The 20,871-nt window shown below is 47.2% G+C and overlaps 7 protein-coding genes across 7 annotated transcripts, besides 3 other annotated features; 5 read left to right on the top strand and 2 right to left on the bottom strand.

The window, feature by feature from the left end:
* Positions 1 to 791: 791 nt before the first annotated feature.
* N7519_005118 (uncharacterized protein) lies at positions 792 to 1,353 on the top strand (the record flags this gene model as incomplete). Its single annotated transcript, XM_057291894.1, has 2 exons — positions 792 to 951; positions 1,013 to 1,353. The coding sequence occupies 2 exons, from the start codon at positions 792 to 794 to the stop codon at positions 1,351 to 1,353; spliced, it is 501 nt and encodes a 166-aa protein (XP_057146705.1).
* Positions 1,354 to 1,867: 514 nt separating this feature from the next.
* Positions 1,868 to 2,681, bottom strand: N7519_005117 (cutinase family protein; the record flags this gene model as incomplete). Its single annotated transcript, XM_057291893.1, has 4 exons — positions 1,868 to 2,132; positions 2,191 to 2,405; positions 2,463 to 2,548; positions 2,606 to 2,681. 4 exons carry the CDS (start codon positions 2,679 to 2,681, stop codon positions 1,868 to 1,870), a joined length of 642 nt encoding a protein of 213 aa, XP_057146704.1.
* Positions 2,682 to 3,792: 1,111 nt separating this feature from the next.
* Positions 3,793 to 4,003: a sequence feature (Protein overlapping with rRNA (N7519_005116, KAJ6183815.1) was converted to a misc_feature.).
* A 46-nt stretch (positions 4,004 to 4,049) lies between these two features.
* Positions 4,050 to 4,192: a sequence feature (Protein overlapping with rRNA (N7519_005116, KAJ6183815.1) was converted to a misc_feature.).
* Positions 4,193 to 5,150: 958 nt separating this feature from the next.
* Positions 5,151 to 5,683, top strand: N7519_005115 (VOC family protein; the record flags this gene model as incomplete). The annotated part of the gene is made up of 3 exons (XM_057291891.1): positions 5,151 to 5,370; positions 5,455 to 5,597; positions 5,651 to 5,683. The coding sequence occupies 3 exons, from the start codon at positions 5,151 to 5,153 to the stop codon at positions 5,681 to 5,683; spliced, it is 396 nt and encodes a 131-aa protein (XP_057146702.1).
* A 1,379-nt stretch (positions 5,684 to 7,062) lies between these two features.
* Positions 7,063 to 7,191: a sequence feature (Protein overlapping with rRNA (N7519_005114, KAJ6183813.1) was converted to a misc_feature.).
* Positions 7,192 to 10,105: 2,914 nt separating this feature from the next.
* Positions 10,106 to 11,665, top strand: N7519_005113 (uncharacterized protein; the record flags this gene model as incomplete). Its single annotated transcript, XM_057291889.1, has 5 exons — positions 10,106 to 10,253; positions 10,294 to 10,394; positions 10,434 to 10,614; positions 10,688 to 11,038; positions 11,064 to 11,665. The coding sequence occupies 5 exons, from the start codon at positions 10,106 to 10,108 to the stop codon at positions 11,663 to 11,665; spliced, it is 1,383 nt and encodes a 460-aa protein (XP_057146700.1).
* Positions 11,666 to 14,154: 2,489 nt separating this feature from the next.
* N7519_005112 (uncharacterized protein) lies at positions 14,155 to 16,395 on the top strand (the record flags this gene model as incomplete). Its single annotated transcript, XM_057291888.1, has 4 exons — positions 14,155 to 14,287; positions 14,343 to 14,477; positions 14,541 to 14,795; positions 14,846 to 16,395. 4 exons carry the CDS (start codon positions 14,155 to 14,157, stop codon positions 16,393 to 16,395), a joined length of 2,073 nt encoding a protein of 690 aa, XP_057146699.1.
* Positions 16,396 to 17,116: 721 nt separating this feature from the next.
* Positions 17,117 to 18,883, top strand: N7519_005111 (uncharacterized protein; the record flags this gene model as incomplete). Its single annotated transcript, XM_057291887.1, has 1 exon — positions 17,117 to 18,883. The coding sequence occupies one exon, from the start codon at positions 17,117 to 17,119 to the stop codon at positions 18,881 to 18,883; it is 1,767 nt and encodes a 588-aa protein (XP_057146698.1).
* Positions 18,884 to 19,291: 408 nt separating this feature from the next.
* N7519_005110 (uncharacterized protein) lies at positions 19,292 to 20,167 on the bottom strand (the record flags this gene model as incomplete). The annotated part of the gene is made up of 1 exon (XM_057291886.1): positions 19,292 to 20,167. One exon carries the CDS (start codon positions 20,165 to 20,167, stop codon positions 19,292 to 19,294), a length of 876 nt encoding a protein of 291 aa, XP_057146697.1.
* Positions 20,168 to 20,871: the final 704 nt, after the last annotated feature.

Here is a 20,871-nt window from a genome sequence, read left to right as displayed (position 1 = left end):
TCTGCCATACATAACCTTGAGATCGGTGGATTGGTAGTTGGGTGGGTGACCACCAGCGAATACCCACTGTTGTATGTTTTTGGTCTTTTCATTTCTGTATTGAATTGTTACTCGACAGTAGTCTGCATCATTCGCCGATTCAATGTATTCCCGAATCGTCACGTATGAAAATATGTGGCGTTGCGTAGACCAGGAGACTCCGAGACCACTATCGTGAGACTATGTCATGATGCATACGATTATTTGACAGGTAATGAGAGGGCTATGCCCAAAACAACCGCCTTCAACTGGAACCAATCGGTGGTAGTCCGAAGCTGAAGTGTGACACCACACGTATGCTCCTCGGGTAATGTTCTCTCGATGTTTTACAAGTCAGAATATCTTGCCTTAGCACGGTTACACGTGCATGCCAAGGGTAATGTCTCAGCACGACAGCCTTCCTGCACAGAAATCGCAAGTGCATGGAATAGGTGCATTATTTGTTAACTGGCAATGACTTGATTCTACCCAAATCCGGCAAGCCCAAGTGGCGATAACCGGTTCCAGCTTGAAGCTGAAGTGTGACACACTGCGCGTCGGGGCACAATGTAGGTAACGCCACCACTTTTTGATGGATCGCACATAGAACCGGGGACTGAAGAACTTGAGGACCCTTTGATTTCGCATTTACTCGAATTGAGAAATAGAACTATAAATACGGCTTCGATTCCTTGCCCAACCCTTCAGCAACCATAGTCATTTTGCAACACCTACTGCGACAAATAAACCACCGGAATCACATATCATACAACATGGCTTCAACCTCGTCCGCATTTAACACTGACCGCATCCGAAACCATGATGACAAGGTATTGCTGGCGCGCATTACTGAGTACTTCGGCGCTTTCGCCAATGCCGATGCCGAAAAAATGGACAGTATGGTGGCTGATGATTATCGCATGTCCGACATCCGTAAGAGCTAATTTCCCTTCTCCTTCCCAATTACCATTTCTAACACTCTCTTTTCATATAGCCCTCGGTATTGTTAGGTCACCTAAAGAGACTTGGTTCCAACAGAACAAAGGATTTAGCAGTCTTATGACGAATATCTCTGTTGAGGCCATTTCGCTCCACGGCAGTTCCGAGCCCGGCTCGTTTGCGGTCTTGGAGAACGTGGTACGGTTCACATTGAAGATTGATCCTCCCGAGGCAGCCAAGCCCAACCTTCCTCCTGGAATAAAGAAGGGCGATTCCTCGGGTATGATCATGCTATCTACAATATGGTGGAATAGTGATGGAAAAATTGCCCGCGAACTTGAGTATGGAAAGCTGTTGTGGGAGGGCTTTGATATCAATGCCTTCAACATATGGTGAGAGGAACAAGCACGCGAGCTTCCTGATGGACTCTGAGAAGTCATCTGAATACAGATAGGCCATTGGGGGAAATATGATAGCATGGAACGCTAGCACAGTCATTACATTAGTCGCAGAGCCGTGGAAACGGCATCAACAATTACCATGTTTGGCCAGATCGGTCTTTTTCGGTTGAATATTTCCGCACTCGTAATGGACCAAAAGTGGGGAGGAATATCGGAAGGTAGTCGAAAGATGCTTATTCTGGCCTGGTATCAAGGAATCTACGCTGGACAATGAGCAAATGCAGGATGAGGTGTTCCAGTTGGTTATCCCGCCCTTGCTGGAAATTTTGAGGGCAGATCTTATGTGTATTTTATTGCATAATCCTATGTACCGTTCCCACAAACAGAAACAAGAAGGTGTTAACACTATAAAGAAACCAGCTCTAAGCTGTAGATAAGGAGCCCTGGAAGCAGCAATGCATCAACAATCCAGAAAAGGAGCCACAAGGGCCCGGTATCCTTCAAATCACTTAATCCAACTTAGACACCAACCACTTAGTAGCAGCACCAGCATCCGCAACGTAAGTGAAGTGCGCAGCGGTGATGACAAGAGTACCTTGGCAGACCATATCTCCAACGGCACAGTAGATCTTGGTCTTATCCTTGTCAAAGCCCTGAATCTGGCCCCTCTCCTGGGCGTTACGGGTGTAACCGAACAGAGCAACACCCTTAATCTTGGCCTGAACATCCGAGGAGAGCTTCTTGATTGAGCCGTCCATGACAGCAGTGCCCTGACTGTATTTTGCACGTTAGTATGGTTCGTACTTTATTCCTTTTGTATGTAAGAACAAACCTATAGCCACCAGCAAGAATCTGGGTGTTGGGACACTTCTTCACAGCCTCCTCGAATAGACCTTGGGCCTCAGCAATGGCGGCTGGCGAGGTGTTGCCAGGGAGTGCATTCGACGGCAGATCCGCAGTGTACTTGGGTCCAACACCCTGGCAAGCAACCTTGCCGGGCTTCGACATCTTCAGGTTGTTGCAGATGGCGGGTCCGACGGACATACCCTGTCATTTGGATGTGTTAGTATTTACATGGGTTTGAAAGACATGGTAGAAACATACCAGAAGTCCAGGCTCGGTACTGGCACGAGCAAAGATGAAGGTAATATCCTTACAGTCACCATTGCGCAATTCATTTCCCTCGGACACTAAATAGAATCGATGTGTTAGTTGATCTAAAATATCCGCAGAGAGCGTGGACTTACGTGCGCGAGCATCGATATCCATAGGGCTTGCAAAGGCGGCAGTTGCCAGAGCCAAGGTGAGAAGAGAGAACTTCATGATGGGCGCAAAACAGGGAATAGCAAGCAAAAGAGCGGTTTCTAGTTTCCTTTCTAGTGAAAATAATTCAGACAGGTGCCAGCCTGGTCTTATATCTGTTCAGCGGGCATACTTCGGGCTTGAGAAAGTAGCCATATGAATGGAACTTTGGTACAACCATGTTCATTGGATATAATTAATCTGCCTGCTTTTCCAATCATTGGGACTTGTTTTCTCTAACAAGAGCGGTTTCATGTTCTTCCTTATACGGATTTCGATACCCGATCCAGTAGTACCGCACAGTAGTGGGTCAGGATCTGAAAAAAGGGTTCTCGTTAGCTGCCGAGGTAATTGAACTAGAATACCGGAAACAAGATATATAGCATCGCATGATTGGACGTGTCATTCGCTAAGACTTTACTTTTGTCAAAATGTTTCAAGTGCTGTCTCGGATTTGCGGATTTGGCCAGACGCTTTGCCGGAACGGGGAGGCCCGAGGTCTCAAATTTGAGGTCGTAGCCCCATACCGGTCCACGTGGTCTATGGTACCTGATCCGAATCAAAAAATGTTCCCAAGGTACCTAGGCTAAAAACCTGAAGAAAAAAAGAATGAAAAAGTGCGGTAGAAAAGATTAGTCCCTCAGCACTCCGTTCCGTCCGCAGTATTGTGAGTCGGCTCTTGCCTCCCATACCGGGGGTGATCTTTCATCCGACTAAATCAGATTTGTAATATTTCATATGAGTTCCAAGGCTGATTTGCTTTCTCATGAACCATATCTCTTGAATGACTTGAATTCTGAAACGGATTGTTTCACAATACTGCACAATACCCTTTCAACCATCGCCCCATGGTGGAGTCATCCTGAATCAAACTGTTCGCCGGGCTATCTACGACCAATGCTACAGCCAAAAGCTACAATACCCATGATCGTAGAACTAGAATATATGCGTAATATGCCCGCGATTTAATCGACAGTGTATCTGAAGTCTCTGATCACGTAATGACCTCCGGCAATACGCCTGCCAGGCGTGGCACATGGAAAACTGAGAACTTGAGGGAGAAATGCCGTTAAAGATCGGCGAGCGTTACTGTGAGAAACACCCCGGGAGGACGATCGCTTGTCGCGACATATTACACCGGCGCTAACGATATTAGATCATCAGCATACGCCTCCGGTGATGATATCGGAAGTCCTACCTGCCCTACCCCAACAATTGGCGATTGCAAAAAGAAAAAAACATACAACAGTGAGGATTCGCTGGTGGTCACCCACCCAACTACTAACTCACCGGCGTGTGGCTTAAGTACGGCTGAGCGGACGGGAAGCCCTGTTTTCCACACCCTATGGTCGTATGTGTTAAGTTATGCGTAGGAGAGGATTACAGAACGCGGTCATGGAGTGGCATGGGAAGGTAAGTGTGCTATAGACAGAGTGAGAAGCCAAGAATGCGTGAGAATCACCCGCGTGCGCCCACCGCACTGATCCTCTCAGCTGAACACGAGTAATAACATCATTGGCTTCGACATTCATGAAATATTTTTTCTCCTTACACCTGGTTAGAACTCAGCGTAGGGTAAGCCAAACGAGCGGGCCAGGCTGACTTCAAGCCTTGGACTAACAAGCATATGTTGGAACGCATCATGACAGGTGGATGCCAGAGTGCTTGGATGGCAGATGCCGAATACCTGGATCTTTAGTTTGTAAAGTTGACCAACATGTCACAATCATAGAGACGTCAAATGCAGCTCTCCAGAAGAGAGTAGGTCCGTATAGATATGATATCTATATATCGCGGGTTTGTCGAGTTTACTATAGTAGCTATTTATAGTTAATCATTTAGCACCTGTTTAATACTACCTAATGACCGACCGCGATATTTAACTTGCTGGGAGGATATTAATAGGTTATTATGGAGGACGTGACGGATAATTAACGGGGTTCCTCACTACGTGGAAAATTGCTTCTAGGAATTATAAGCGAGCTTTTCCTTAGGAACCTTAAAAGGAGCCCGTGCCGTGACTAGGTAAGTAATATTCTAGAGGAGTTTTCTAGCGAGAATATCGATGAATCATCACCTCTGGGATGACCAGGGACAAAGGCCTGTTACGAGTGCGACACCACTTCAGTTTTATTGGAGCACCAGAAAGCTGACTCGTATTTTTTGGACAGGCCTGGAGTATCTACTTCGGGAGAAACACGTGATGAACCGCAGGAGATTGTCAATTACATCAACGTTTGAGCATGACATCCATCATAATCCCCTCTTTCTAGGCAGCATATCTAAGGTTACGTTGGCAGGGTCGTGTTGTTTATGGTTTGTGGCTTCGTATTATCCGGGCAGCATTGCAGCCCGTGCAGTTCTTGATTACCTAGATGCCGACTTCGTATTCCCTTCCCCTCACATATATAAATAATATAGGAACCTCTGCAATGGCTATTTTCCTTTTGTTTCCACTGCTCTCCCAGTAACTTCATTACTCGAACAGCCATGACGTCTAGCAACATCGACCATCTTGGCATCACTGCCCCGGATGAGCATTTTGAGCCTCTTGTCGAGTGGTATAAGAAGGCTTTCTCTCCACTGGGTTACAAGGAAATCATGAGGTTCCCAGGTATGGTCGGACTGGGAAGCGAGATTCCTGATTTCTGGATTACCCAGAAGGATACGCATATTCCTTCGGGTTTCCATTTTGCCTTGACTGCTCCGAGTACGTTGACTTCTCCGAGACTTTCCTCCTATGGCTTTCCTTTTGAAATCCCGAGTTATATATTTATAGACTGACCCGCAATAGACCGGGCTGCTGTCGACGCGTTTCACACGGCTGCTATCGACGCTGGGGGCACATGCAATGGCAAGCCTGGGTTGAGACCAGAGTATCATGAGAACTACTACGGGGCATTCGTTTTGGATCCAATTGGAAATAATGTGGAGCTGGTAAGTCCAGGTACCTTACTTCTGCATTCCCCTAGCTTATTTGGGGATTCTAGGTTACCCATTCTCCCGAAAGCCAGAAGAAGTAATATGCTCTGGCGGAGCCATTGTAGCTGAGAAATAATTGAGTTTATACCCGCTACCACGTGTTCCTATCATTTCTTTTGGTTTCTTTTATTTTTTTATTTTTTTATTTTTTTACTTTCATTTTTGCTTGCTTGGCGAATGACCCAGCCCGGACGCTAAGGCCAGCTTGGGAGAAGGCGATTCTGGTTCAATAGGAAGTCTCTCGTAGTTAAATGCCAATAGTATAGGAGGTGATGTAATCCAAAGTCTGAGGGATGTGAAGATAGAGCTCTCGCGATTTAGCTTTCCGTTATTTAGCACTCTCTTGAGTGGTGTTTCTGGACCAACCATTAGGCCTGCCGAAGTCGTTATATGACTGAAAAGTCACATTACAAATTCATAACTCCAGGGCAAAGTGCTTCAAGTGCTTCCACCGCGGAATATAATATCCTCGTCAACGATAAGTGTCCACAAAGTGAACAGGAAAAGAATCAAGCCAAAAGAGACTCAAAATCGTTTATTTTATGCAGTAGGCAGCTCAAGCTTATATACTAAAGCGGAGTGGATTGTACCCTTACTTCCGAAGAGATACCCAGGGGTTGAGCTCGAATCCAGTCGTCATCAGCTATCACCACTGTATTTCACATGCGAGTGGTCCATCCCAAAACGCATAATACATGCAATAAATTACAACTTGATATCTCAACAACGGTAGTCTATTGCCGGGGTTTCCTTGTAGCTTAGTACTTTCCGGGTTATACCTAGACTTCTTAGGGAGGTTGGAAAATACTCGTGGCTTCGTGGTCACGATGTATATAGTTCTAGCTTTTAGCGATGTGATTCTCAATACCATGATAATGTGTCTTTCCGATTTTCTTGAAAATTGGTATATATCCTTAAGAGGTCTTATCAATAGCTATGTAGAGACAATCATGTCAAATAACATCACGGTTGTTGAGATACAGATATAAGGTGTTGAAATGTCGCATTTACGATGTGTTTTGGGATGGTCCACTCGCTTGTGTGGGCCACAAACCAGTTAATTTATATTCAATAACAATTGATTCTCGTAGGCTATCTTTCTTTCCTACTATCGTTTGAAACATCTGTCAATTAGTAGGAGCTAGTAACGGAACTGTGATCAAAAGCACGCCTGGGAGAAAGGGCAATTAGTATAGGAGGGGAAGGATACGCCAGCGGTTCAGGTGTAAAATAGTAGTGTAGTGGTATTCAGGGAATCCAGGTGAATAGGCTGAAGAGCAGAAGCTACTGAGCTTCCCGAACTAAAGGAAAAGAGCTGCAAAAACAAAAACATACAACAGTGAGGATTCGCTGGTGGTCACCCACCCAACTACTAACTCACCGGCGTGTGGCTTGAGTACGGCTGAGCGGACGGGAAGCCCTATTTTCCACACCCTATGGTCGTATGTATCAGATTTACGCCAGCAAATGGAAAATGGTGTAGAATGGTGTAGAATGGACTGAGAATCAATTCGAACGGAACAATGCACAACCGTGGTCTTTCCATCATCGCCTCCAGTTACGCCATATCGGATATTCGATGGAAAGTTTGGTATTCTTTTGTATATGAACCAAAAGCTCGGAGCAAGCACTATGGATCTGTGCGGTTCCATGAACCATGGCATTTTAGGCTTGATATCACGATGACCGCTTCACGTTTCTTGGCGAAAATAATGACCCTAATAATTTCAGCCATCTTCTTCCGAATCTCGTTATCGCAATCTCGTTGATCAAATTCGCCTCACTATGTATTGGGACTCGCCAGACATTGCGCCGAGTTCGGGGTGGTTCTGGTACTGCGTATCATGTGAACGGACTATTGGGGATATTGGAGATCAATATCCTTGGAAGTCACTCTACCAAGCGTGTGAGTCTACAGCCGATGAGAAATATGAAATTAATTCCTCCGGCTTAGCGTTTATAGTGTATTTAACCCCGAACGGAACCCAGCTGTCAGATGTTTCTGTAGCCGACTTAGGCTGGCGTGAAGAATACGATGCCCCTGACAGTGAAATTGACGCTGAGAAGTATGGTCCCTGGTTGCCGATGGCCAAGAGCCAGCCAGCCAAGGCTTTCTTAATTCATTCTTGTTGTTGGCCCCTCTTAATCAAGCATTTCCCAAATGAAGAGGTTAATCTAGACAGGCTTTTTGAAGTCTGCAGGAATAGGCCTTCTTCAAGAAGAGACAGATACAAGAGTGAGCCCCTTGTGACTAGGAGATGTATATTGATCAAGACTAATCTACTATATATAGGTTGGGACAGTGGTGCCGGCGGAATCGGGGAAGAGCAATGGTACCCCCTCCAGCGACCTATAATCCGGGGAATTGGAGACGCAACGAAACAGCTCTCGAAAATCCAACGTTTAGAGATAGGCTATAACAATAAGGCTACTAGCGTCGACTGTTTTAGCTTGCTCCCAATGGAGATACGGCTTGAAATTGCGTCCTACTTTTCTACTACCGATTTTTTGGGTCTTCGATATGTATCCCGAGCCATGGCAGTTGTCTTTTCCCTTCAATCATTTTGGAAGACAAGATTTCGAATAAATGGAGACCGTGGATTTTTGGCCTGCTTAGCGGATATACCCCGAAGACGCCAATGGAACTGGCGATCGATTTACCGCTGTACGGCAAGGATTGACAGACCATATCGCCTTCTCTGGGCGTTGCGTCGGCATTGGATGAACAATCTTTGGCTAGCAGATAGGTACTCAATGACCCAAGCCTTAAAAGATCAAAATGTTGGATTTCAAAATAATTTGCTTGGTGAGATAACCTGGGAGGAAGCTGCCGCTGAGATTCGCTGCGATAGAAATTACGTACCGGGGATGGATTGTAATAAGTGCAGAAATTGCTGGGAGAGAGCATATTCCCGTGACACAAGCCGTTTCATTACAAGATGTTCATATAGGCTTGGTTGCCTTCATCTTAGATGAACCAACAAAAACAGGGACAAAAACTTACATCACCGGGTTTGATTTGATCAGCGCAGCTGCGGAAACCCCAAACGCCACGATTGGGTATCGGTTACCAGGAAGACAAGTGACAGTCAATCTCCATAACCAAGAACTGCGAGGATTCACAGTTGTCACGGGTGATGGTGGAATCCACGCTATACGCCCTATTTTTAACAAAAAGATCGTTACGAGTTGGATAGGCCGCCCAGGATTTGACAAGATGTGTGACTCCACGCAAATTATTCTTAAGGATGAGATCAAGGTTATTTCGGCGAAGTTCGATGTAAGTTTCACTTCTGTTGTAAGGAGCCATATACTGCATGACCAGAGGATAACCTAAGTTAGTATTGTAAGATGATCAGTCTCTCTATAGCATAGATGGACTGGGGACTTCGGTTAAGTGGGTATATGATGCATTCATAGCTGTGCTTTCATTCAGTTTGTAGCAGATCTTTGCTTCTTGCTGGATATACTCCAAAGTCTTTTGGACGTTTTTCTAGACGTTTTTCTAGACGTTTTTCTGGACGTTTTTCTGGAGGCTGCAAAAATAGCGTATGGCTATCCCCACTATCTAAATCCCCATATCTTCCCGTATCTAGGCGCCGAAGTCATGTCGACCCGACGAATCCCTGAAAATAGCAGCTACAGGCTTTAGGAAAGGTGTGTAATAGTCGGGAGACATTCCTGTATGGCACCAGAAATCTGGCTCGCCACAGTAATAATGCATAGGTCATCATTCTTACAGATGTAAACAGTCAAATCTTGTTTTCTTATTGCGTCCACCCTCAGAATTGGTCTTCTGTGCTCTCTAAAGTTTCATTGTACCCGATTGTGGACGTCGTAAAGCTTCATCAATTGGAAACCTCTCTCAAGATAAAACTCGTTTACTATGCCTCTGGTTCAGAAAACCAAAGCCCAAATTGGCCCGGAAGTCCAGGCTGTGATCTTCTTAGCGCAACCAAAGCTTCGGTTAAGCGGGGCCGAAGGCTGGAGTCTTTCGGCGACACCGTTGTGGAGTGTTAAACCAGCTACGAATCCCAATCTCCCCCAATGTCCTGTCTTGAGACAGGGTACTGTGGGCCCGTAGGTTAGTCACCCTACGTTTTTCTCCCTTGGGTGTGGTGCAGGTAGAACAAGCGTCGTCTTTTGTTCCACGCCGACGATCTATAAATACCTACATATATGTCCGGAGTAGTCTCGCATTGATTGGTCACTCTTACCCCGGCTAGCGTGATTTTACGCGCGTATAGCAGGCTCATTAGTCATTTGAACGGATTCAAACGGCCCTTTAGCGGCACCATACATAGTACTAAGTGCTTTTCTAAGCGTGTCGACACACCTTTGGGCCCTTAAAATGGCAGCCCTCCTCCTGCCCCTCTGATTTCCTTTGGGGACAACTCCCCTCCCCCAATTTTCCAATTTCCAACAGTGGTTTTATTCCAGTTTCTACTATTCTCAAGGACATAATGGTCAAAACCCAGGATTACAGCAAGGCTTTGGAGGTGCTCAAGGAGTATCCTTCCGGAGATGGCCTCCACGTCGATACTCTCCTCGACTCCGACAGCCATGGAGCCTTGACGTACAATGACTTCCTCATTCTGCCAGGCTCTATCAGTAAGGCATTGAAACTATTTTCATCGGCCATTGATTCTAGTTCCATCGAAAGCTTTCCCGGCATCGGAGGTTTCGTTGGATACTAAAGTAACCCGACGGTTCACGATCAAGACCCCTCTCCTGTCTTCTCCTATGGACACCGTGACCGAGCATAACATGGCTATACATATGGCTCTTTAGGGCGGTCTAGGTGTTAGTCATAATAACTGCTCGCCCGATGACCAGGCCGAGATGGTGAGGAAAGTGAAGCGCTATGAAAACGGCTTCATCCTGGACCCTGTTGTGCTGTCCCCGAGCACAACGGTCGCAGAGACAAAGGAGCTGAAGACCAAATGGGGTTTCGGCGGGTTCCCAGTGACTGGTGAGTGGATTTTTCTATTTTCTTTTCTTCCCTTCCTCAACCCTTTGGCGGGTTCTAAGTGTTTCGTTTCTAGAAAAGGGCACCCTCCATTCGAAACTTCTTGGTATTGTCACTAGCAGAGATATCCAGCTCCATGACCAACGCGAGGATCCAGTCGCGGCCGTTATGGAGACAGACCTCGTCATCGCACCGGCAGGCACCACTCTGGCCGAAGCCAATGAAGTCCTCAGGAGTTCGAAGAAAGGCAAGCTACCAATTGTGGACAAGGAAGGATCCTTGGTTTCCCTACTCTTCCGGAGCGACTTGATGAACAATATTCACTACCCTATCGCATCAAAGCTTCCATCCAAGCAACTGCTCTGCGCCGCGGCTGTGAGCACCCACGACGCTGACAAGGTGCGACCCCAGAAGCTTGTTGACGCGGGTCTTGACATTGTCGTCGTGGACAGTAGAGGCACTGATTGCTGCCGGCGCGGACGGTTTGCGGATTGGTATGGGCAGCGGCTCCGCATGCCTCACCCAAAACGTCATGGCCGTCGGTCGCCCTCAGGCTGCAGCCGTCCGCAGTGTGTTTGCCTTTGCCGCGCGGTTTGGTGTCCCCACGATCGCTAACGGTGGTGTCCAGAACTTAGGACACATCGTAAAGGGCCTTGCACTAGGTGCCTCCGCAGTTATGATGGGAATCTTGCTTGCCGGTATTACCGAGTCTCCTGGCGAGTACTATATGAGCAAGGAAAGGCAGTTGGTAAAGGCCTTCCGTGGTATGGGTAGTATCGCGGTTATGGAGGGTAAGAGTGGTGGCGGTAGAAACGCCGGCGCTTCGCGGTATTTCTCTGAGAACAACAAGGTCAAGGTTGCGCAGGGTGTGGCGGGCTCGGTCATTGACCGCGGCTCTATTACTCAGTATGTGCCTTACCTTGTGGCCGGTGTGCAGCACTCTCTCCAGGATATCGGTGTCCAGAATCTTGACGCCCTGCATGACAGGGTGAACAGCGGATCAGTCCGCTTTGGGATGAGAAGAGGATCTCTGCCTTTCTCGCACGTTGCCTAAAATTCTATTTATCTTGCAGGTTAGAGTAAAAGTTAGCTAACTCAACAGAAAGTATTTTCTTTCGGAGCATCTGCCATAAGAGATTCGTCTTGTAGAGTACTCAGACCTGAGACCTACGCCAAAGCTAGAGCTGAGACTCTGAGCAACTAGACATTCATATGAGTCAGGTAAGATGGTACGATCGGTAGGCAGTGCGGGCGAAAAAGTCAAGACGGATTCGGATTTGGATGTAAGTGGAATGTCACAAGAGTTGGGTTGACAAGGAATATATTTGTAGGCCGAAGTACACCAGTATGGCGATAGGATGTTGTTGATCTCCGGAATGATGATCCCAAGGTGGAGTCGGGAGAGATGCAAATACATGCAGGATCTAGATGCAGCATCTGCAAGGTGTATGCAGAAGCGAGAGTTGTTGGAAAACTCTGCTCGAGGGGTTGATAACAAACAAGTGAGGTAGCAAACAAACTACCAAGGTCCAGACAAAAAGGGTCTGATTAAGTTGTTTTCGATCCATCCTAACATGGCACACAATAGCGCTGATACTCAGTTGGCCAAAATGTCCATGTGGAAAGACGACGGTTTTTGGAAGTCGAGACCACGTCAGACAGTGGCCCTTTCACTGACGCTTCCGTTTACATCCATATGGGATGTTGTTGTAGGACCATACAGATTTATGTAATATCATCCAAGACTAGCGCCACTGGTCCTATCCGTGCGTGGCTGTACATGGTTGTCTGTACTATGCGTTCTCCCCCTACCTAACAGGCCCCCAATTTTCTTTTTCGCCCTCTCCCCTTTTATACCCAATGTCGGATCAAGTTGAGAACATCGATATCGGAACTTTCAAGGCTGTTAGAGCCTACCATTCTAAAGCGATAAAGGATAAAGCCCATCTCACTATGGAGTAAATCGCGAGAATTCGAGTTGTCCTTTCACTATTTGTTGGATTTCTTAGTCTAGCTCTTAGCTTCAACAACAATCTCATCTCACATTGCACCATGCACTTCGACGTCCACCATGTAGACCTCTCCTCACACTATTGCTAGTCGAACCAGAGCGTTAAATTAAATTCGATTCACGAAACGGCATTGATCCACCACCCCGCTGAATGAACGTATTGGGGGCCAAGATAGTAGTCCTGTAATTTAGCCAAGCCAGTGTGGAAAATTGTCTCGTTAAGCTAGAACTTGCACCTTCCAGCGCATGCTATGCCGAGGACTCGGAAAAAAAAGAATATTTCACGGAGAGAGCCGCATAATATCCTTTGATCAAATGGGGAGACATTGCTTGAAATTAGTTCAGGTGTGGCTATATTAGCGGAAGGCAATAACCAAGCCTCCTCCACACTAAACCTATCTCCATACATGGCACTAACGGCGCTTTTTGCACGAATCATTGGCTTTCATCCTCCCACGCAATCCACACTGGACCTTCATTGCCGAGTTACCTGACAATGGAAAATGTTAATATATTACATTCATATTGTGTTCTCTGCCCTATGGCCTCACGGCCTCTCCGATCCTTCCGGTGCTAGCGAGTGGGCCACACGCGTTCTAGTCATGGCCGAAATACCCACCACGCCATTAAAAGCATTTTCAAGAGTCATGAGATCTAATTGAGAAGGAAGGATGAATCTTGAATAAAAAAGCCAGCAAATCTATCTTGTGAATTTACATGTATGTACAACGTTTCTCATACGATACTTCAACGGTATTTGAATGGAGGAGTGTAAAAGTAATTATAAGAAGGGAAGACGTTATATCCATGTTATTTATCCAGTATTGGGTTAGCTTTACTGCTTTTAAAATTGAAGGACGACATCAATTTCAGAAGGATTCGGAAAAGTTTATGAAGAAGTGTGGAATAGGACGAGCGACATAAGGGGGTACAACATATACCTGCGACGAGAAAGGCCCCCAACATTGGGAGAAACCTATTCGGGTAGGGCTTGGTGATGATCATATCAGGCACCCGCCGTCGGAGTACACCTGCGAGATCCGCTGCGGGATGTCAGAGCCTCACCGCGCTTTCCTAGGCGACGATCACAATTTCTATAGAATATTGAGCCTCCTAAAGCTCTAACTTAAAATAGTGAGGAGCAGTTAATGGTGATAAACGCCAAAACATCACCCGGAATTCCGACTGGCAGGTGGTGTCGCGAGGGTCCACCGGGTTGATGATCCCCAACAATACTACCCAGGTGCCCAGGTGCCCAGGTGGGCGCTGTGGATTACATATACAGAATCAACATTTGAATTACTAAGGAGGCAGTGTAAATTTCAGCCCCCAAACTACGGTGTGCTTTACATGGCCTCATAGGGTAGAATGACCATCGACATGAACTTTCAGCCCCCAAACTACTTTACGTGGCCCCGTAGTGTACTCCGTAGAATGATCATGGACATGAAAAAGGCTGAGGCTCAGGTACAAAAGACGCGCTCCCTCCCCGAGTTCAAGCGCTCTTTGATTTATCACTCCAAAAGGTCGCAATGTTGACCGAATATTCTCTGCTTCTCGCAGCTGTAGGCAGCGCCCTTGTGGCCGCGGCTCCTAGCGCTCGCTCTATACAGGGCCCTTGTGCCCAGATTTCCCAGCAGTACATGCAGGGTGTTAAAGCTGGCAGTAAGAGTGACCAACTGAGAGGGTGAATCCCAATAGACATGCTGATTAGAACTAGAAGTACCCACGTTTCCCGGTGCATTAGCCTATGAATGCTTGCAGTCTATGCCATTTGACCCCAAGAGAGGAGCTGCCTTTGTCGAGGACGTGAAGAAATACATGCAGTGGCAGTCTAACGCCGATGTGTTGAACAGTATGTATAACATGGGTATCAGAAGAGTCGAAGAGACATTTTAACCATCTTTGTCTGTCATAGACCCTCCGACTTCGTATCTGTCTCCTCCGGTTGATATATGGGGTGGATTGGACTATTTGCAGCAGCAGGCTGCCGACAACAAATTTGGCAACCAATTTGAGTTCGACACTGCTCTCTCCGACCTCTTTATTTCTGCCAAGGATGGGCATCTGTCCCTTCTACCTTGCTCGTATATGCCGTTTGCGTTTGTTGGCCACGAGTCCTTAGTCTCTGTTTCCTCTGACGGTCTCCAGCTGCCTCAAATCTACACTTTTGGTATGTTTGTTGGCCTTATATGTGGTACTGAAACTGACATACCTTCTCAGGCGACGCCAAACTCCTCAAGAGTAACCCCAATGCTGTCTCACCCATTGTGACAATTAACGGCAAAGAAGTTGTCTCTCACCTGGAGGGAGTTTCAGAGTCCCAGTCATTCCAAGATCCTGATGCCAGGTACAACAATGTGTTCCTCTCGCGCTCCCGCTATACGAACAGTGACCTGATGCTGGGCGCATTTTCCTTCGGTCCGAATGGAATGTGGCCCGGAGCCACAGTGTACAACCTAGCATACGCCAACGGAACCACGTCGAAGTCCGAAGTGAAGGCCATTGTTAGGGAAGAGGAGTTCCAGTTTGCGGACGGTAAGGCGCTTTACGAGAGTTACTGCCTGCCTGCGTCTGATACCACCACCACGTCGTCTCCTTCGACAGCGACCCCAACGCCCAGTAAATCCGCCCCAGCTTCTTCAACTCCTGCCTCCCAGACCCCATCGAGCACTGAAAAACCTGGTCCAACTGGCTATCCCAAGGCCGCCATTCGCGACGACAACAACCTGATCTCCGGCTATCTACCGAGCGAGCCCGGGCTGGAGGATACTGCTGTGCTGTCCGTTCCTACCTTTAGTGTTAGCGATATAGAGGGCGGTAACAAGATTGTTTCCGACATCGCTATTGAGTTTATCCAGAAGGCTGTCGACGCGGGCAAGAAGAAGATGATCATCGACCTGAGCGCCAACCCCGGAGGCGATGTCAACTATGCTTTTGATCTCTTTAGACTTTTCTTCCCCAACAAGACCCCGTACTGGTCGACGCGCTTCCGCGCACACGAAGCCTTGAGGCTTATCGAAAAGGTCGGCTACTCGGTCCCGGAAGGTTCTCACAATGTCACATTTGCATCGCTCGCCAGAGTTGGCTTCTACGGGTTGAAGACCCCAAATCAGGACTACACCTTTAAGTCACTTGAAGAGCTCTACGGACCTCACACTGTTCTCGGTGCTAACATGAGCACTGCCAACTCGCTGAACATGGACATGATCTCGAGCGAGGAGAAACCAATCCACGGCTTCGGCGACATTAAGTCCAAATGGACGACGCCCCCCTTCGCCCCGGAAGACATCTTGATCATCACAGACGGAGCCTGCAGCTCCTCCTGCCCGATCTTCACTGAGATGATGAAATACGAAGGGGTGAAGACCATCTCGTTCGGCGGTCGTCCGCAGTACGGACCTATGCAGTCGATGGGCGGCACACGAGGTGCCCAAGTCATGCCTGCAGAGACTCTCATGACTATTACGACTGCCGTGCTTGATATGGCTGCCGAGGAGGAATGGCTCTCGAAGAGCGAGCTTCAGCAGCTGAAAGCGCTCTCCCCGGCTGAGGAAACCCCGCTTCAGTATGGCTCATTGCAGGTTAACTTCCGCGACGCGTATAGCAAGCTTGATAAGGATAGCGTCATGCCTCTTCAGTTTGTCTATGAGCCGGCTCACTGCCGTCTGTTCTACACCCTGGAGAATGTCCTGCAGCCGGCGACTACCTGGAGTGCCGCAGTCAAGGCTATGTGGGGTAGTGGGGTTTGTGTTGCGGGTTCACGAATGTGAGTGACACTTGAATCGACCTTTCAATTCTTGCACTGTATTATTTCATTGCAACCTTGGAATGCCTGTCCTTTATTAATTTTCCTTTACTTCACATTCATACTTTCCTTTATTTTGCATTTATACTTTCCTATTTCTTTCTTCGAAGCTTGCACACACACAACTGTATCCTTCATCCTACCTCAATATATTGGAAGGTGTACCAACTTTTGACACGGGCCTTTATATATCCAAGAAGGTCGTTTAGGGGTAGCTGAATATAATTTCCATTCCTACAAAATCAAAGCGTGTAACGGTATCCTCCTAGCCCTTGCAATCTCTTCCCCTTTTTATTGGCGGCTTGATTTTCACCGTGCAAGAACGCAGTGATGGAGAGAGTTACCAAGATACAAGCCACCAAACAGACAATAAAAGAATATAGCCCAGGGGACAGTCCTACTGTCGAAAACAAGCCCCTAATGTCACCCATGCTGCTCTGAAGAGGACCTCGGGAACAGCCCTCGAGCATATCCGAAGATGACTCAGCAGGGCTCGCGATGAAAAATAGCTCCATAACAAACAACTTCTACGATGAGGAATCCTCATATGAGATTTTAGTGAGACAATCGACTATCACTATTTCGGATGACTCTCAAACGCCCCCTTCCCATCTCTGGGGCGTGGGAAGCACCCTGATGCCTACATAGAGGCCCTACTCTGCTTCTCTACTACCTCGGTGCTCTTTATGAATTTGTGCGGTGGCGTGCATATGGTCGACTTTCTGACCCGGGAGCCTGACCTCTATACAAGTATCCTACCAAAAGATTGGATATCTTTCTTCGAACAGCATGATGCTCAGGATATCATCCGTCTACTCCTACGAGAGGACATTGAGAATTTACGAGGCGCCGGCGAGCCTTCCGTAGACCAAAGCAGGACTTGGAATGGGGGAGAATTCCCTCCTCAGAGTCTCCTGGAGTACATTTTCAATATCCGCTCACTGACACTCCAACGAGAAATGTGCATCTCATCTTCGGAGAAGATTGAATTACCAAAACAAGTTGCTATGCATATGAACCGGAAAAAAGTACACGAGGTTGAATGCTTTTCTCAATATGTCGCATCTCTATCAGACACTGTCGATAAGCGCCGTGGTGAACCAGTCACTCATATTGTGGATCTTGGGTCTGGACAGAACTATCTTGGACGAACACTGGCCAGCTCGCCTTACTACAAGCATATCATCGCAATTGAGCGTAAACACCAGTACATCAGCGGTGCCAAGGGCATGGATGTCCGAGCCAAGTTGGCAAAGAACCCGAAGGCTCAATATTCTCGCAAGGACAAAAGTTCATGCGATGGCTACAACGGAACTCCAGAAGTGACTGTTTCTGAAATGACAGATATTTCACAACCAACGATACAGGACTCGCAGGTCTCAGATGCCCCTTTTTCTCAGGTGCTGGGAGAGATTAGCCTTCAACCTGGCGAGCTATTCGGGGCCCCCACCAAAGGCCCATTACCGGAAAAGCTGCCGAAGCCAGAGACCCATAGCCGTGGTACTCTAAGCTATGTTGAGCATGAAATCCAAGATGGCCACTTGGAGTCCATTATCGACCACATCACCTCTCCATCCACTACTGGAGCTTCTGACGGGAAAGGAAAAGAAGAGAGCGATGCTAAATTGATGGTTGTTTCTCTTCACTCTTGTGGAAACCTTGTTCACCATGGCTTACGATCCCTGATTCTAAATCCCTCGATTGTGGCTGTCGCCATGATCGGCTGTTGCTACAATCTGTTGACAGAACGCCTCGGTCCAAACACACATGACCTCCCTATTCTTCAATCCCTCCACCCTCGGCTTAAAGAGACTGGAACATCATACGATCCGCATGGGTTCCCTATGTCTAAATACTACGAGAATTACCGAAGTCCAGGAGCAACGACCGGCGTGAAGCTTAACATCACAGCTCGTGCACTGGCCGTGCAAGCTCCATACAATTGGGGCTTTATTGACAGCGAAGTGTCCTTTACCCGTCACTTCTTCCGTGCTCTTCTCCAGCGTATCCTCGTTGATCGAAATATTCTTCCTAAGCCCTCTGTGCCGGAAGATGTCTTCTCTGGCGAAGCTCACGCAGAAGCTAGAAGCAACTCCATTAATATTGGATCATTGCCAAAATCTGCCTTCAAATCATTTACTGCATATGTTCGTGCTGCGACGGTCAAAATGGGTCGAGACCCCATATATGCTTCCCAGGTGCAGGAGCACATTGCTACCCTGACTGATGAGGAAATTCACTGCTACGAAACTCAGTACCTCCACGCGAGGAAACATATGAGCGTTGTGTGGAGCTTAATGGCGTTCAGTGCTCAGCTTGTCGAGACGATCATTGTTGTGGATCGGTGGCAATTCCTTCGTGAACAGGATTCGGTCAAAGACTGCTGGGTTCAGCCAGTATTTGACTACAGTGAGAGTCCGCGTAACCTCGCAGTCATTGGACTAAAACGGTGATGAGTTGCGGGAAGAAGAGTGTTTGACGTGCATTAAATTTGAATTGATTGTAGATACATATACAGCAGGACATAGCAGGAAAATATAAAGTCAATTGAGAAATAATTCAGTTGACGAGGAAGCCTCTAGCTCAACTAGAGAGAGTTCACTCACTAACTCCTAAACATATTCCTCCTATACAGGTCTGAGTTCCTCTAGGGTGTTTGGGAAGAGACGCCAGTGCCGGGAAGCTGTGGTAGAATGACCCTGGGGTGGGGGGGGGGGGGCGTGGGCATAAAGACTTAGAGCAGGTGATCTAGTACCAAACCCTTCTGACTGTCCACGGGTGAACAGAGGTCTAATAAGTGGGTATACTGGGTTGTGATTTTCTTATATACACCCACTCAATCATCGCCTCGTAGGCACGACTCACCTCCTACGCGCCAAATTCTGTATTTGCATCAGCAGGATAAGCTTGCTGTTCGGTACAATGGCAGGAGGGCACTCGTAAAAGAAAGGCCACATATGGTCTACCGATCCGCTCATGCCTGCGTAGAAATGAGTATCCATGAAAAAGGCCATGTCCATTCTCATCCACCCAACATCCAAACAGTCTGCAACAGCGTCCACTTGGTTCTGCAGCTGTTCAGGATTATTCCGCACGGCAAGGTCGAGATCGCCAGCGCGGACTCTACTCGACGACCAAAAGCCATCCACAAAGTTGGCATGGCCTGAACCTTTAGAGCTACAGCTGCGTAATGCATCCTCGTCAATTTCGAAGAAGAATCGATATTTTGAAACAGGTTCATCGTCATATAGGAGCTTTTGATCAGCATGTGGGTTCTCAGCCGAGAAGCTATTTCCCACCCATTCTTGGAAGTGCGCGCGTAGCTCCTCCTTGGAAGCTCCATCGAACTTTGCCTTGTCTTCGATGAAGACAAATTTGAGTTTCTCAAAGATGGCTTCATTGAGCTCTGATCGGGGGTCGAGGTTGATGATTGAGCGCACTGAAATGATGACCTTTTGCTTAAAGATATCCCAGGCTTCGTCATCTTTGTATGTGGTCCGGTAGAAAACCCAGCCCCATTTTTCTATTTTTCGATCTTTGAGCTCGTATAGTATGACTTCTGATAAAATCCATTTTTCTCTGAGGGTAGGTGATGACTGAAAGTTTCGTGATGTTGAAGGCAGAGCAAATTTGGGGGGTCCTAGTCTGCTTTGAATCGAAGCATTGGGGTGCACAGAAAGAAATGGGCGAGTGGGAAGTAGACAAGCGAGCGAGCGCCTGAGAGTGAACGCTCTCATCACTGAGTATAGAATCCTTTAATGAACTTGGGTTGATAGGATGCAGTTGATGAAATATAGGGGGGTTCGGGCCGCGTGGGACACGGCGTCGGCCCCTGGGGCCGACTTTTCATCCACTAGTCCACATGCGCTCTAGGAAATGTTTCATCGGAAAATGTTCAGCTATTTTGGAAATATGACAATTGAGCAAAGTAACCCTTATTCCCGTATATGAATTGCATGTCTTGGTGGCCGATGTGTTAATTTATTGTGTGGTATTGACACAAATGCGTGCAGATCAAAGATTTCGGAATAATCTGTTTTCGCTAGAAATTAAGAATTAAAAAAAGAAATTTCCTCTTCCAAAAACCCTCACTTGGTAATTGGCTTGAAGCTAAACGACCGCATTATAGATACTGATGAGTAGTATACTACATCCGCGGATGGTGCCGCAGCATACCTCACGCCCCATATTATTATTCTAGGTTGAAAGACTAGACATATTATGAAAGTTTTAATATATATGGGATCGTTCTTTAGTCAACAGATCTTATTATTACATATGTACAAGTCCTGGTTAATAGGTTCATAATCGGTAACGAGGATGACTTGAGCCAGTAGGGCAACATCTTCTACAGAAATGGCGTCATATGGGTTGGATACGAGGGTACCTCGCGCTTGCTTCCTTCAAACTTGGCCGGGAATAGGGACGACTGGCAAACAGG

The sequence above is a fragment of the Penicillium mononematosum genome (genome assembly GCF_028829835.1).
Source record: "Penicillium mononematosum strain IBT 11891 chromosome Unknown utg000003l:1.0-8172316.0:1.0-8177699.0, whole genome shotgun sequence".
NCBI lineage: Eukaryota > Fungi > Ascomycota > Eurotiomycetes > Eurotiales > Aspergillaceae > Penicillium > Penicillium mononematosum.
Note: the sequence above shows the minus strand (reverse complement) of the source record. Positions and strands in the feature narration are given on the sequence as shown.